Source organism: Triturus cristatus, chromosome 3_1 (genome assembly GCF_964204655.1).
Source record: "Triturus cristatus chromosome 3_1, aTriCri1.1, whole genome shotgun sequence".
Classification (NCBI taxonomy): domain Eukaryota; kingdom Metazoa; phylum Chordata; class Amphibia; order Caudata; family Salamandridae; genus Triturus; species Triturus cristatus.
This window is the reverse complement of record NC_140583.1, coordinates 1,065,284,647-1,065,301,641: the sequence shown is the minus strand read 5'-3', so window position 1 is coordinate 1,065,301,641 and position 16,995 is coordinate 1,065,284,647. Positions and strand designations below refer to the sequence as shown.

At 50.2% G+C, this 16,995-nt stretch overlaps 1 protein-coding gene across 1 annotated transcript in view; it reads right to left on the bottom strand.

Annotated features, from left to right (window-relative positions):
- LOC146861540 (uncharacterized) overlaps positions 1 to 15,590 on the bottom strand; it is a 102,837-nt gene extending 87,247 nt beyond the window's left edge. Inside the window, exons 1-2 of the mRNA XM_085646250.1 lie at positions 15,063 to 15,590; positions 13,157 to 13,963 (exon numbers count right to left, since the gene is read on the bottom strand). Of these exons, the coding sequence (XP_085502376.1) occupies positions 13,157 to 13,963; positions 15,063 to 15,444 (1,189 nt within the window). The 5' untranslated portion in view covers positions 15,445 to 15,590. The remainder of the gene's footprint in view (positions 1 to 13,156; positions 13,964 to 15,062) is intronic.
- Positions 15,591 to 16,995: the final 1,405 nt, after the last annotated feature.

Sequence of the window (16,995 nt, the reverse complement as noted above, 5' to 3'; positions counted from 1 at the left end):
AACTCACACTGCACATCTGACACAGCATGTGTGTGTGTGTGTGTCTCAATATCCCCAGGCTGGGGATACATGAGCGGGGCAGAACCACAGTGACACAGATGTGGACACAGTGCCATACAAAAGTAAACCATCATTGGGACACCCTCAGTGGGCAATCAGGTATTGGGAAATGAGAGGGAGCACAACACACACATGTGACACAAGCTAGAATGAACACCAACTAACACAGCAAGAGACTGACACACAACAGCACTACCCCCAGGGACCCGACATTGGGGTGACACAAGCATGCATGACACCTCCACTGTGATGACAAAGGCAGATGTCGTACAAACTGGGAAACCCAGACATGTGTCCTGTTCCACAAACGTACATCACACATACACAAACACAAATCACTCAGCATGGCCCCTCATCCATGGACAAACGGGAGCTAGGGGACCATCCATGCAAACATTCACATCAGTCCACCCTCAACACCACACACCCTGAACTGCAACAATGTGTATCTGTGAAGCCCACATGGACAGGTGGCATTGCACATGCACCCATGACAAACGCAGGAATGTTGGGAGGAACTAAGGTGCACAGACACATCACACAAGGACAGTTTACAACCCTGGGGAATGACAGACATACTGCACAGTATGCGGTACATGGCCATGACCACAAAGCTCACGTAACCTCCAGAATCCCTGCCACAGTCCCAGGACAATGCAGAAGCCAAGGAGAACCACAAGGCACACATGCTGACTCCTGCCAGCATCGCAGCCATGAACCCGACAAGTGGGAGCAGTCACACACACATACAAATGTCTCAATCACTGAAAGGTACCACCTAGGGACAACTACATGATTTAGCAAATAAACAGGTGCCTTGAGGAACCCTGACTGTGTCCCATCTGTGTCTGACAACATCATCACCACTCATAACTGACAAATCCCAATGATGATATACCAATTAACAGTAGTGTGTCATGCACCCACACATCTGGTAGCCCATTGGAAAAGTAGTGGGATGAACCCAGTACCACTCAGCAAGCATCAACAACAGGAACATATCAAGGGAACACTGTCTGTGTATGAACAGGGATGTGGACACACACACATGCTCATACAACATACACCATGGGCCCAGGCCATGTCACTGGACAACACACTTACTTGAGGGGACCCAACTCCTGTGGAAGCCCAGCTGTGCCAAACATCTTCACCGCAAGTCTCACTCATGTCTGCAGAACACTTGGTCAGTCAGCCATCAGTTACCACACAATGAAGGCGCTGGTCACAACAGCCTGGGTACGTGAGTCTCCCCTAAATCATCTGCACATACCCAAAACATGTCTAGCAAGTTGCACAGAGGACCCAGTTGCTCCTATTCCAATGATGCCCACACCTGTAGGTCCAGTGTTGATGAGCACAAAGTATGTGGAAGTGACAAATTGGACAATGGGAAGCACATCATATGTGCATGGGTGCAAGCCAGAGATGTGACCATGCAAATGAAATGCTCACAGAGAGATGTCCACAAATAGTTGATCCTGGCACACCCAGGTAGCTGCAAAGGATGACATGGATACCCACCAGAATAGGATACATATCTCATGGACCACAGGGAGTACCTCACAGCAACACATCAGTATTTAACATTGTAAACAAAGCATCACAGGTGCAAGGGCATGTTAAACATCATCAACATAATGTACAGCTCAATCTAGTTCACAGGGAGAAAGCAAAATGCTTTATTCAGCATTTTAAAAGTTAAACGTCTGTGAAAACAAAATGCCAATGGCCAGTCCATGTCCAAATGCCAAGGAGTGAAGTAGAGTGACAACTGTCACACATTGCTTGCCTGCACTGCTAAGGACCGGGGTCATCCCCTCGGAGGGGCATACATGGGGGCAGGCCAGGCACCGCAGGGACAGGATCAGGGCGCAGCAGAAGGAGGCAGTGAAGAGGTGGGGGATGCAGGTGAGACACTTGCAACTGCAGTGGAGCTGACTGAAGTGGTGGGTGCTGTCACAACTGTGGGGCACAAGTCAGATGGGGTGGGTGCCGGCACAGCTCCAGTGGGCAAGTCAGATGGAGTGGATTGGCTCACCACTGCAGTGCCCATGTCAGACGGGGTGGTCGTGGACTCCAATGCAGTGCCTACATCCATGGGAGCGGAATGGGGGGCAGGTGAGATCGGCAGGGCAGGGGGGGGGACACGGTCCCCACATCAGTGGCACTAACCGTCTGACCAGGTGTGGAGGAGCAAGTGCTAGGGGGGGATGGCCTTAGCATTTTGGGGGTGGTGTATCTGTGGGTGGGGGAACCCAGGGAAGGGAGTGGCGGGGGAACCTCTGGAGTGGTGGCCTGGGGGATGGAGGACTGAGACTTTGCCTTGGAGCTGCGTGGTGGCGGGGGAGTCTTGCTCTTCTGGTGCCGGGGGGACTTGCGGGTGGGGGTCTCTGTCTGACTGCGCCTGGGGGAGAGTGTCTGAGTGTGAGGGGCACTCCCCTCTGTATGTGGGGACTTCCTCTTCCCCTTGTAATCAGGATCTGCAGGGTCGGTGGGGAAGAGGCCAAGGTCACTGAGGAAGAGCTTCTGGGGGGATGGGGTTGCAGGTGAGGCAAGGGAAGGGGGCTGGGAGGGAGAGGTCTCGGAGGACTGCGGAGTGGTTGTGGTGTGTGTCTGCAAACCAGCCCCTGTGAGTCTGGTATCAGTCCCCTGCGCTTGCTTGTGTGCACGTCTAGACCTTGGTTTGGGGGTTTCTGTGCTTGGGTCAGGTAGGGTGCTAGGAATCGTGGGTGGTGCAGGGGTAAGAGGGGTGCGGGACTGTTGGAGGAGGGACACTGCTGCCGTCAGGGAGGAGGCCACGGACTGATTTGTCCTCTGTAGGGCAGACATTCCCGAGGAAATGCCCTCCATGAATGACACCAGTTGTGTCAACAGACCTGTGTGTGCATGGAGGACCTTCAGCATCGACGTCTGCCCTACATGGATCTGTCGAAGTAAGTCCACAGACTCCTCACTCATGGCAGCAGGGGACACAGGGGCAGGGGGTGCGGTGCCTGGCACAAAGGAGACATGCTCACGAACATGGGAGCCCACAGGGACCTCTGGGATGGGAGCCGATGGGAGGGTGGTGGTGGTGGTGGCAGTGGCGGGGACATCCTCACTAGCTGGGGTTTGGTGGCTGCTGACACCCGCTTCCACAAGGGAGTCATCCTCAGAGCTGCTGTGGCCCTCGCTGGGGGTGATGGTGCTGACGACTCCTCTGTGTGGCTCCACTCGCCCTCCGTGCCGCTGGGTCCACCCAACTCCTCTCCTTCTGTTCCTGTCAGGTTCTGTGGCTCCTCCTGGTCTGTGGAGCTGTCCCCTCCTGTGGCCGTGGATGTATCTGGATAGGAATAGGAAGTAAGAGAACAACATCAGTCACCTGCACTGACTGCACACACCACAGTGAGTACATCACATCACAGGGCAAGCCCTGGCATCATCAGCTGAACACAGCTCAAAGTGCCAACACTGTTTAGAATAAGACAATTGTCATTCTCAACATCAACCATGGCAAACATATCAGTCAGTCAGTCAAAAGCTTTATTTCGATAAAAGATTATCATAAAAGCAAATATATACAAACATTAAAAATACGATTCATTGGAATGGCGAAGTTTTCGGCAAATCACAATGATAGCTTGATGACTGGGATAAATAACACTCCATATACAATATTTAAAATTGTTTAAAAAAGTGATTAAAAGGACAATAAAAAGAAATACATTTACCAATCAACAAATGGAGCTAATCAATTTACTTCGAATAATCCAAGACCAGCCTAAAAATTTGGCCACTGCACAGACTAGGACCAAACTTGTGTCTGAACGTAAGATACGTAAAGCGATACGAAAGTTAGAAACACCCTGAGACGGCAAACAGGGCCTAGCCATCTTTTTCTCGGGTTAACGTACGCTGGACATTCAAACATAATATGGGCTATACTTTCAACTTTGTCCGTGCATGACGGGCAAGTGTCGATGGTCTGGTAGGGAGGCTTCCATTTGTTACAAAATTCACGGGTTGGAAGAATCTCTAGTCTAAATTGTAAATACAGAGACCTGTCCCTCGGTTTTAGTACATACTCCAGATAAGGCTCGAAGCCAACAGACTGTTTGTGAGAATAAAAAGCTTCAGTTAGCCTACCTGTGTTAGGGTTACCGAGGTCCAGATTATCAATCCAGGCCCAGTAAGCTCTTTTAAGGTCCACCTTGCTCACACGGGCTCCCTGGTCCCAGGCTTCACTTAATCCAAGCTGGATAAAGGATTTTTTAATGTTACGGAGCCAACTTATTTTGTGGGAGCCTGCAATGTTAATAATTTCTCTCAGGCCATCAGTATATTTAGCTAGCTCCGGGGTGCGCCATAGGTGGGCCCAAAATAACAAGGGGTGTAGCCTTGCGATGTCTTTAAACGAACGCCTGCCCAAATCGCTATAAAGCGGTTTCAGAGGGGTACCCATTGGCATTGAGACTAATTCTCTCAGAAATGTATTCTCAGACAAAATGGGCCCGATTCACAGAACAAACTTAAGACTAAATCCTAAACTTAGTACCATTCTGGTATTCACAGAATGCACCTAGTACTTCTGGTATTCACAGAATGAACTTACTACTTTTGCGATTCACAAAATGAACTTAGGACTTTTGCTATTCACAGAATCCATTTACGACCACTAAACTTACGTCCGCACCCGGGCCGGATTTTCCGCACCCGGAGCGGAGTTTCCGGGCCCGGAGCGGGAAGCCCGCATGCGGGCCGGAAACTCCGCTTTAAGGGCGGATTAGCCGCTCTCGGGCCGGAAACTCCGCTCTCGGGCCGGAATTTCCGCTCTCGGGCCGGAAATTCCGCTCTCGGGCCGGAACATCAGAATTGGGACCAGACTACATCACTGTTGCCATTGATCATTTGAGCCAAGGGGAAACACCTGTTCAAGTCCCTACCATCCCCCACCATGCATCAGCTGACGCACTCCAGCCAATCCCAGCCAACAGCTCCAGTTAGCCATCATGTTGCTAGTGCCTACCATCCCCCACCATGATCCAGCTGAAGCCAATTAACACAGATTGACCAGCAGCAAAAAACATTTAAAAGCAGCACACAGTGAAGGCACCGGTTTGGTCACACGCAGTTTGGATTTCCAAGCAGAGACCGGCCAAGAAAATGGAGCTCATGAAGAGAAAGCGGAACTTCACAGCAGAGGAGACCACCATGCTTGTGGAGTTCATTGTGAGGCACCATAAACGCCTCTATGGACTCCCACCCTACTGCACCAGTGGGAGCCAGAAGGCAGCCCTGTGGCAGCAATTAGCCACTGCTGTCACAGCATTGGGGGAGGACAGGCGCACTGTGCAGGACGTCAAAAAGAAATGGCAGGATGAGCGGCTGAGGGTAAAGGATAAATACGCCAGGATGGAATTACAACAGATCCTCCCAGCCGCACAATCTGGACCACGCATCCGCCTCACCACACAGGAGGAGGACATCCTGACGACCATACACCCCCACTTGGTCCATGGGCTGCCTGTCAGTGACGTCCGCTACGTGGTACCAGGTAAGTGGGATGAAAAGTGAAAGTGCATGAATAGAAGGTCTGTGTTGCACTGTCAGTGTGAATAAGGAAGTAGTCCAAAGTGTATTAATTAATCCGTAAGTCACAGACTCCTGTGTCACCCTCTGTATGTAGCACTACAAGTCCCACAATCCTTAGGGATGGAAATGGCAAATCCCTCCTCCACTCCTGAAAACATGGCCACTGTCCAGTTGCATTAATACACCAGCATGCTAAGTAGCAATTGACAAATTACAGCAGAGATGCCCCAGTAACAATGCCACACCCAATCCAACTCTTGTGCAACCGCGGATGCGTCACATTGACAATGCGGTGCACTGTGGCGCTGGGATAGTCAGATGGGTGTCGCAACTGATGGCATCAGGGGGATGCTCTGCTGGAGTAGTGTCGCAAGTGTGACGCAACTCCAACTATGTCCATGGACCGCCTACACCTAACGCTCAGGGCAACTCATTACAGGTGCGTCAAGCTGGTTTAAGTTTGCATGGCAACACCCTATGAAAAGTGACTACGTGAAATGCCGTCAATTACAATGCATCACTTGTACGAGGCATCACCAAATAAACACACACCCTGCAAAATCACAGCTGATGCATGTTTAATGTTGCGCAGGCCCGCACACCGTGAGGCATCAACATAGATGCATAACATTGGGAATAAGTCTGAAGCCCTAATTTTCATCTCTACTGCTGTACTCAGAACCTTAATCTCAGCAGCTTGGAAAGATACACAGGCCCCAACATTTCAAATGTGGCTATCCAGATTTCTAGGTATACATAATGTGGAGGCGGCTCTGTATCAACTTAAGGGGAAAAAATCAAGAGAATTGGGGTTGAAGATTTGGGCACCAGTGGCTGCCTGGCGCACTAGTAGATTGTCATAATCTTACTGATTTTCAGAATATAGCTACGTCTGGCTTCTAATATTTATATCTTCATTAGCTATACGTTCCTTCTCGCTCTCTTTCTTCCTCTGATTGTGGCAGATGGCTCTTTGTTTTACTATATGTATCTTAACTTCTAGATCAACATCGACGCCACATCATTCTATGATTTACAACCTCCAATCTCAATTAGACACTAGAAATGTAATTCGTCAACCGACTTCTACATGCCTTGTTCTTGCTTCATCCATATTTGTTTTTTTATTTATTTTGTTTTGGCTATTTTTGTAATTTGCTTATACCTCATTCAGCTTTCTTATTTAGTCAAAATGTATTCATATTGTATTGCTATAGTGTAACATGAATCCTCAATAAAAATTTAAAAAAAATAAATAAATAAAAAAAAAATAAAAAAAATTGGGAATACGTCCAAATGTGTCACCTGTATTACCCCACCGCTGTGACACAGAAGTGACGCAACTGCGGTGTTAATGTATTACAAGGGGCGTGGAAACATGCCACTAAATCTCTATGAAGTAAATCACCCCGTGCAAGCTGAAAGCACAAAGCAGAAGGTGAGAGAACCATCTGGTCCAAAAGTCAGACACCTATTCTGTTGTAAATTTCCCACCCTGCCACGCCACTACGACCCCAATGCACCACTGCTCCTACCTGCCCAGTCAGCAGCAGTACTGCAAAACACTGTTAGCATGCAGAAGAAATGGGGAAATCACAGAAATGTTCCACCAGCACATATTCCAGATGTTTAGTTTTCTCTCTTCTCACCCATTGACACATTCAGCCAGAGCACAGACAACTGCCGTAGCGGAGGTCCCTGCATCTACTGGGAGGCATCGCCACCGTACACCCTCACCGACTGGTAAGTCAAAGTGGCCAGGAGATGGTCAAAATGCATGCATTGCCAGGAGTGACAGAGGGACATGTAGTGCCCACATATGAAAGTCAACCAGAGATGTAAAAATCGCTGCATTACTATTGGAGTAGTCAATGGACATCCACCTTTAGATAATTATAATTGTGAACAGCTGAAGACAATATATTACATGTCTTGGCTCATCAAACCTTCGTAATTGCTGAACATGACATGTTTTACAGCAACAGGACCAGACCTGGGAATCCAATCCTGTCATCGAGTGCCACAACTACTCAAAAGGGTGCCCCCACTATGTTGTAATGGTGTCTGTAGACGTAATCAATCAAAGTAATTGACTGAAATATGGCAATGTTGAACAAGTGAGATCCCAGGGTCATCAGTATTGACAATGCATACACTGTCCAACTTTGAATGTTTCCAATATAGATCAAATGCCCAGTCCACACAGCTGGTCATGTACCACTTACATTGTCTGGCTTCTGGGTTGGCCATCAACAAAACACGATAGTGGACCTCACATCATGATCCGTAGACATGTCATTGTGATATTGGTTGCATCCAGGTAGTGGGCCCATTCGAAGTAATGTGGGAGCAATCATGATATTACGTATAACACACTAATGCTACGCTGGTGCCCACAACTGCTTGTGCTCATCCTTTGTGCCAGAAATCTAGTGCATCACATGTGGCTGCCGGAATGTTAAGTAGCAAAACACACTTATCATTGTAGGTACAACGAGGTCCTCCCAGAATCAAAGACACACACTGACTTCTGCTACAAGGTTGGCTGTGACATCTGTTCAGGGCCCACACACTGTTCCGGTGCTGGGCCAAGGGAGGGGAACCCAAGAATATATCAGGCTGACTGCTCAAGAAATGTGCCTTTCACGTCCGCCGTATGTTGCATGTGTATTACAACACTGTTGTCCTGCATCACAATATGCTCACATATGGCATTTGAACCCATGCAAGATCAGACCCTGGTGGCTAATGAAAGGATGACACAAAATGTATGCCAAGTGAGTGCAGAATGGACATTCAATAGTACCATGAGTCATATGAAGTGACCAAAACACAACCGGCTTGCAATTCAATGATAGGAAACACCATGATGAAAATAGCATGGCTGAGGCCAACACTGATGCCAGTAGTGTACCTTTGAGATGAATGTAGGGGCTGCTAAGGTGAATCTTCATGTAGTTACACCTGCTAAATGACTAGGCTGAAGAGCAACACGCTAATCCAGTGCAGGCAGAAGGCATCAAAGCCTCTCAGCCTATCCGCAATGTTGCATTCTGCTTGCCTCCTCTCCTACTGTATTCACATGTATAGGTGAGTGTTTGACAAAAGAGGTTTGGATGTCTGCTGTACAAGACACCAATCGTCGTCAGCTAAGTAGTACCATGATCTGGGAAATAGAGTACGCAAAGAGAGGACACTCAAAGGATGGACATAAGACATCTGTGTTCTCTCATACAAATATGTGTGACTTCATGCGTGGGGAAGCACAAATGAGCAACATCATGTCCCTGACAATTGTAAATCTCACACATGAAACCCTTTCTGACTTGACAACAAACAACATGAGACTCTGGAAATATGTAAGTCTGAATGGCAAAGGTGATAGCAGTGTAATGGGGAGGAATCCGGGTCATTTATCCCTTCCTATCAGTAATCTTCTCATACATGTGTGTCTGTTGATGTGTCATCTGATTGATGTCACTGCTGTGTGGAGGGAACGGCTGGCAACTGCTGCATGTGAGCAGGTGCCTAAATGTAAAGTTCAGGAGCTAAACATGCTGCACATAGTTCTGGATTACCCACAAATGGTCATTGAGAATGACATGTTGGCTCAGAGCTACCATCTGTTGTTGCAAAATATAGACCTGTATGTCTTATCACAGATGCTGACCGGATTACACCCCAGCAGCATGCACCATCCCGGGGACTGCATGACATCCAACCCTCGCGCAGCCGTCCTCCAGGTAATTCTAGCATGAGGTGTCTGTTGATGTGTCATCTTATTGATGTCACTGCTGTGTGGAGGGAACGGCTGGCACCTGCTGCATGTGAGCAGGTGCCTAAATGTAAAGTTCAGGAGCTAAACATGCTGCACATCGTTCTGGATTACCCACAAATGGTCATTGAGAATGACATGTTGGCTCAGAGCTACCATCTCTTCTTGAAAAATATAGACCTGTATGTCTTATCACAGATGCTGACCGGATTACACCCCAGCAGCGTGCACCATCCCGGGCACTCAATGACATCCTGGCTGCAGCTGTTCACCCCTCGCGCAGCCGTCCCTCAGGTAATTCTAGCATGAGGTGTCTGTTGATGTGTCATCTGATTGATGTCACTGCTGTGTGGAGGGAACGGCTGGCAACTGCTGCATGTGAGCAGGTGCCTAAATGTAAAGTTCAGGAGCTAAACATGCTGCACATCGTTCTGGATTACCCACAAATGGTCATTGAGAATGACATGTTGGCTCAGAGCTACCATCTCTTCTTGCAAAATATAGACCTGTATGTCTTATCACAGATGCTGACCGGATTACACCCCAGCAGCGTGCACCATCCCGGGGACTGTATGACATCCAACCCTCGCGCGGCCGTCCTTCAGGTAATTCTAGCATGAGGTATCTGTTGATGTGTCATCTGATTGATGTCACTGCTGTGTGGAGGGAACGGCTGGCAACTGCTGGATGTGAGCAGGTGCCCAAATGTAAAGTTCAGGAGCTAAACATGCTGCACATCGTTCTGGATTACCCACAAATGGTCATTGAGAATGACATGTTGGCTCAGAGCTACCATCTCTTCTTGCAAAATATAGACCTGTATGTCTTATCACAGATGCTGACCAGATTACACCCCAGCAGCATGCACCATCCCGGGGACTGCATGACATCCAACCCTCGCGCAGCCGTCCTCCAGGTAATTCTAGCATGAGGTGTCTGTTGATGTGTCATCTTATTGATGTCACTGCTGTGTGGAGGGAACGGCTGGCACCTGCTGCATGTGAGCAGGTGCCTAAATGTAAAGTTCAGGAGCTAAACATGCTGCACATCGTTCTGGATTACCCACAAATGGTCATTGAGAATGACATGTTGGCTCAGAGCTACCATCTCTTCTTGCAAAATATAGACCTGTATGTCTTATCACAGATGCTGACCGGATTACACCCCAGCAGCGTGCACCATCCCGGGGACTGTATGACATCCAACCCTCGCGCAGCCGTCCTCCAGGTAATTCTAGCATGAGGTGTGTCACTGGCTTCGACTCCAAAGCCATGACCGAGATCCTGATTCCCCTCTGCATGTAATCAGCAGTTGTGTACAAAGTGAAATACAAATCAGGAGTGTCATGTGCCTGTCTGACAATTGGTGATGCAGATAATTGAGAATGTTGTCACTTCCCTCTACAGCTGCTGGTTCAGGGACAGCTAGGCCCGTGAGGAGACAGGTCCAGCAGGTGACACTAGGGGGGAACACCAAGGGACAGAGAGTTGTGGCTGGAGCTGGTGAGTTTGCCTGTATCTGTGTAACCCCTCAGTGCTATGGTGTGAGCTGTCATTTGTGGTGGTACCCTACACAGGTCACATGATCCTCATCTGTTGATGCAAAGTACAGTTGATACAAACCCTTGTTTTGCACCACATGTCATACAAGGTCAATCCCTAATACGGTTGCAACCTCTGTTCCAGGGGATGCTGATGACGAGGATGACAGGCCTATGACCAGTGCGGGCCGACGTGGAATCAGAGGGGAGAATCCCCTGATCCTCCAAGCTGTCATGTCGGCTGCAAGCACTGCTCAGGAGGAGGAGGAAGAATATCCTGAGGACCTCTGCTTGGTGGATGATGAGGACTACATGTCTGACGATGAAGATGGCAATGCGCGATATCGTGCCAGACTGGCTAAATCGGTCAGGGCATCAACTCCTCTGCCAAGCAACGTCCCTCCGCCTCCTCCCAGGCATACCATGGCCTGTCCCCAGACTCGAGCAAACCAGCCACAGCACACACGCATCACAACACAGACATCACTCCCTCACAGTCCTCACGTCCAGGACCAACATGGTGGTTCCCCTACCCACTCTTCCCTAGACAGTGTATCCCTGCCAGCCTCTCCACCATCTGGGGGTAGTACCAGCCCTGTTGTGCTGCTGGAATCCCCTGGGCACCATTCACCTGCCCACAGGCTGACACCTCCCACCCCACCCCCTGCCGTAGGACCTGCACATCCCATCCATGGCAGACAGCTGCAGAGAGGGCCTGCACCTGGCTGTGATGACCAGTGGGAGCAGGACTTCTTCCAACAGCAGAGCGATGTGAGGCAGGACATTAGTGCCATAGGGGCTACCCTGTCCACCATGTCGGACTCCCTGCAGGACATGGTCCACTTCCCTCAGGCGGTGGAGAGGCTGAGCCAAGTGTTGGATAGGATGGATAGGACTTGGCAGGACATGTCCAGAAATATGCGAGACATGCTATCCATCCAGAGGGACGAGAGTGCAAGACACCATGCCTTGGCCATGAAGATGATGGAGGGCATTTTGAGAGTGAGCCAACCTTTCCCTTCACGGTCAACGCAGGGAGGGGAGCCATCATATCTGCCCACAGGACAGCACATCCCCACACCTGTACCAACTGCACACCAACACAGCGAAGGGAGACATCCACACCAGCGGGCTGAACTGGCACTCCCAACACCACCCCCTGTACAGTCACTCCCGCCACCTGCACAACCATCCCCACCTGTACAGTCACTCCCGCCACCTGCACAACCACCACCAACACCACCACCTGTACAGTCACACCCGCCACCTGCACAACCACCACCACCACCACCTGTACTGTCACACCCGCCACCTGCACAACCACCACCACCACCCCCTGTACAGTCACACCCGCCACCTGCACAACCACCACCAACACCACCTGTACTGTCACACCCGCCACCTGCACAACCACCACCACCACCACCTGTACAGTCACACCCGCCACCTGCACAACCACCACCACCAGCACCTGTACTGTCACACCCGCCACCTGCACAACCACCACCACCACCTGTACAGCCATCAAGTGTGCAAACACCATCTGCCACAGCACATGTGGATGACCCTGGACAGTCCCTTGGACAGTACCCACCTCCACGTAGGCGGCGAGCCAGACCTGAGCACTCGGAGCGGTCATCCCCCCCCAAATTGCGGCGTCGCACTCACCAGTGACAGGAACCCGGGACAATGTGATCACGTGTTTGTGTGTGCACCAAATAAACACCTACCAAAACTAATCATCTGTTGTGTATCATGTCCTGTGTAACGTTGCAGGTGGCCTGGAGATGTGAGAAGGTATGTGTGTGTGTGACACAGTTACAAGTGTGACCCATCGTTGCAACCAGCCATTATGTGCATAGCAGATGACCCATCAAATATGTGTCCATATTCAGAACCAGACATTCAGAATGAAGTTAAACAAGTGGAAGTTATGAGTATTCCAAATTGTATTTTGAGAAGGTACATAAGAACAACCGTCCGTTTGGAAGGGAGAAAGGAAAACAAATGAAGATCTTAATGCAGAGGGAGATGTGAACCTGGATTGGGGTGGGGCAAAAAAAATATAACACGTCAGGGAGCGTCAGGGAAAACAGTCTATTTACAAGGGGAAAATGAAATAGTTGTTCACGTCTAAAGTCAAGTGTCCTTCTGGTCATCCTCTAGGACCACAATGTCCAGATCCTCAGAGTCCGATGCAGGCACACGTCTGGCGGGTGCAGGAACAGGCACCACTTGGGTTAGTGCCACACGAGGAGTACGGGGGGAAACAGTGTGGGGCAATGGACAGGGGGAGACATTGACAGTGGTATGGGAAGGGATTGGGGAGACAACAGACGACATGGCTGCGGGCAGTGAATTGATGGCGGTGGTGAGGGTGGCCATACATCGGAGCATGTCCTCTCGCATCATGCGTACCTCCATACACACTTGTAGCGCGATGCGAGCGGACATGTCTGGCTGACCCTCACACATCCACATCAGGTCCACTGGCACAGCCACAGGAGGAACAACACCGGGAGGGGCCTGGGGGGAAGAGGAGGGATGTGGTGCCTGAGGTCCGGAGCCAATGATGTTGGGGAGCTGGCGGCTACGATGAGGGGGACTGGTTGCAGGGGATGCAGCTGGGTCCCCCGATGGAATGGGGAACTCTAGAGGTAGGGAGGGGCTGATGGCAGGCCCAGATTGTTTGTTGGCCTGCCCCGAGGACACCTTTTCAGGGACCACAGGTGAAGAATCCTGAGGAGAGTTGCTCTCCAACACCTCATGGTCCGAGGTGTCGTGTTCACCCCCCCCCCAATCAATGTCTGCAGCCTCCACCTGGGATGTGGCACCAGCATCAGGGTGTCCCTTGTCAGTCTGGGTGGGCGCAATCCCCTTGCCTCTTGATGTTGAGGGTCCCTCCTCATCCTCCTCTTCCTCGCTGGTGGAAAGTGGGTGTAGCCGCCGCCGAACTGGTGGCCTCTTGCTCCGGACCAGGTCCTGCTGCCCTTCTGTTCCGCCAGCTGTGCCTGCTGAAATGTAAGCAAAATCCGAATGTTATGTTTGTGTCATGCAGGACGAGACACATTCATAGGATCCAAGGTCAGACTTATTTTCCTCTGATCACACTCAATAGTTGTCAGTGTCTATGAGCTGACATTACGTGTATGTTCACCGTCAGGTCCTGGATTGAGTCTGACATGGCCATCTCACGTGGATGTGTGTGGCTTACACGACTGTATTGGCCAACCCTCAACCTGGCATTCTAGGGATCTGTGTGTCCTGCCACAGCTACATGTGTAGGTTCCAAAAGCAGTCCACCAATGGAGAACATGAAGTCCAGAATCTCAGATTATGGCCATTCATAGGGAGTCGCAGCTATTTAAGGTCTGGACAAGTGTCATCTGCTTTGTAGCATTGTATGGGACACAACAAGTGGCGAATGTGGGTCACACATGCACTGAGGCTCTGGCCTATTTCTGTAGCCAAATTGTGAGTCTAGCCTTTGGCTGTCCCCACACATGTACTGACAATCCAGTGGCACATATTGGCTTTGGTGACTGATATGGTAATGCTGTACACCGCTGAACACTGGGGGAATTTAGTGATAGCTACCTGTACATGTGAAACAGGCCACTGAGGCTGAGACGTCTGTCAGTGAACACCCCTTGTAAATTTAGAAGCGCTTAAGAGTGATGAAAGGATGTCAAAGTCTGTCTTGACTCCATGCCACATGATGTTTTGTCACAATTGGAACCCACACTCTAAAAATGCTATGCAAGTCATAGCATCCAATACCCTTTGGCCTGCCATGCGCACACAGGACAGTGTCTGTACCATTGCTCATCCAATGCACACATGATTTCCTAGTGCCAATTGTAGTGGTGCGGGAAGAGCTGATTTCAGTCCAAATGCACAAATATGGCTCATTTAGCCAGTTGTCATGGCGAGACTCCAACTCCCAAAATGCACTCTGCCCTGTACAGTCCATATGCCACAGTGTGCCTTTTTAAGCTTGGTTACTGCTGCATGGACACGGAATCTGTGAATGGAGGCATCGGACACACAATGGTACAGCACTGTTTCACTCACATCATACTCCCAGACACATTTAGCATATGATGCACTTACCATGTCCCTGCTGCTCCTGCTCCTCCAGCTGAGCATGGAGGGTCGGCCAAGCTGATCGCAGGACCCTCCTGTACAGTGGGGATAGGCGAGGACGATGCACATGGTGCTGGGAAGACTGGCCCACCAGCTCCTCAGCCTTGTGCCGGGCCCACCGTTTTAGGTCCTCCCAGCGCTTGCGGCATGCCCTCGCACGCCTGGTGTGGACTCCCACTGCACTGCAGCGTTCGGCGATGTTGGCCCACAGCCTGGCCCGGGCTGCATTGCTCAGCTGGTGTTCAGGGTCCCCATATAGCTGAGAAAATTTGGCCAGCACCCCCTCAGCCAAGATGTCCAACTCACTTTCAGTGAAAGGGGGTGCCTTCTCTTCGTAACCCTCAGCCATTATGGGGATAATAAGAAGGATGAGAGCAGCAGGATGTCAGAGGATCTGTCTGTGATAGAGGATGACTCAGAATGAACACAAAATGGCAGCAAACTATTTCCTGTGATGTATTTCCTGCCTCCCACTTCCTGTAAAACATTTCCTGAATGAAATTATGTGTTCCGGGTCATTTTCGGAGTTTACGGCCCGTAAACGCAGTTTCCGGTTCCGGAGCGGGAGGTCCGCACACGGGCCGTACGCCGCGTGATCGGCGTTTCCGCACACGGGCCGTACGCTCCGTAATCGGAGCTTCCGCTTTTTGGCCGCAAATTCCGAAAATGACCCGGAACATATTTTTCCATACAGGAAATGTTTTACAGGGAGTGGGAGGCAGCAAATACATCACAGGAAGTAGTTGCCTGCCATTTTGTAGTCATCCAGATCCATCCACAATCTGGGATCACATCTACTGCCATCCTGCTGTTCTGTTCTGGATAAAAAAGTAAAGACAGTGCATGTGAGAATTAATTAAATGTGACAAGAGGGTGAAGTGACCATTTCAAGACATGTCTGCAGTTTCTGTTTCAGTTTCTCATGCTTTGCATTATGGTACATGTAGTCCATATTAGGTGCTCATTTGCAGAGTTGTGTGATGTGTTCCAGAACATTGTGTTTGAGAAGTGTGGATATATCACTAACACAGGGGGGCAGAGTTACGGCTACGGACGCATCTCTGCTAATCAGCAGAGATGCGTCAGAAGAGTTGCGATGCATCTGCCCACCCGTGCGCCAACACAGATGCGCGGCATTGAAATTTCGGTGCACCGTGCAGCTCGGATGTGCAGATGCGTACGCATCCCCCGTTGGAAAGGCGGCGCATTGCTGGAGTTGCGTCGCATGCACAACGCAGCTCCAGCAAGGCTCGGGGGTGCCCTATCCCTATGATGCTGCGTCAATCCTTACGCCTGCTTCAAGCAGGCGCAGGGTTTTGACGCAGCATGGCCTTAAAAGTGACTGAGTGAAATATTCTAGATTTTTAGGAGGCGTTTCTGCGCACGGAAGGCCCCCCCCCCTGCACCAGAACACCTACATGTGGCGCAGGCCTTTACAACGTGACGCATCTCCCAGATGCTTCATATAGTACATTCCCCGCAGCATGGGGCTGGCTTTGCACCACCGCAGCGTCACAAAAGTGACGCAACGGCAGCGTGAAAGGGCCGCAAAGCCCACATTAATCTGCCCCATGGCGTCTGATTGACCCATTGCATCACTCACGTCGTGGGCGCATCATTTGTGGGGGAGTAACATCTGTTGATGGCACAGGGCCGACAATGCTATGGTTATGGCCTTTTCTGATTAAGAGACCCATCCTCATGAGGTCCGGCTGTGTCATGCATCTGTGGCTATAGATTCTTTCGGGACATCCACTACACTGATCGCTGACATGGGCACATGTGCTGATGCAGGCTCAACGTTTTGACTACTGTCAAGAGCTGTGATTAACATGCAGTTAGTGTGGCTTGCAAAGTAGCCTCAGGAAGGAATTTATTGACACAGTCGTGTATATCCAAG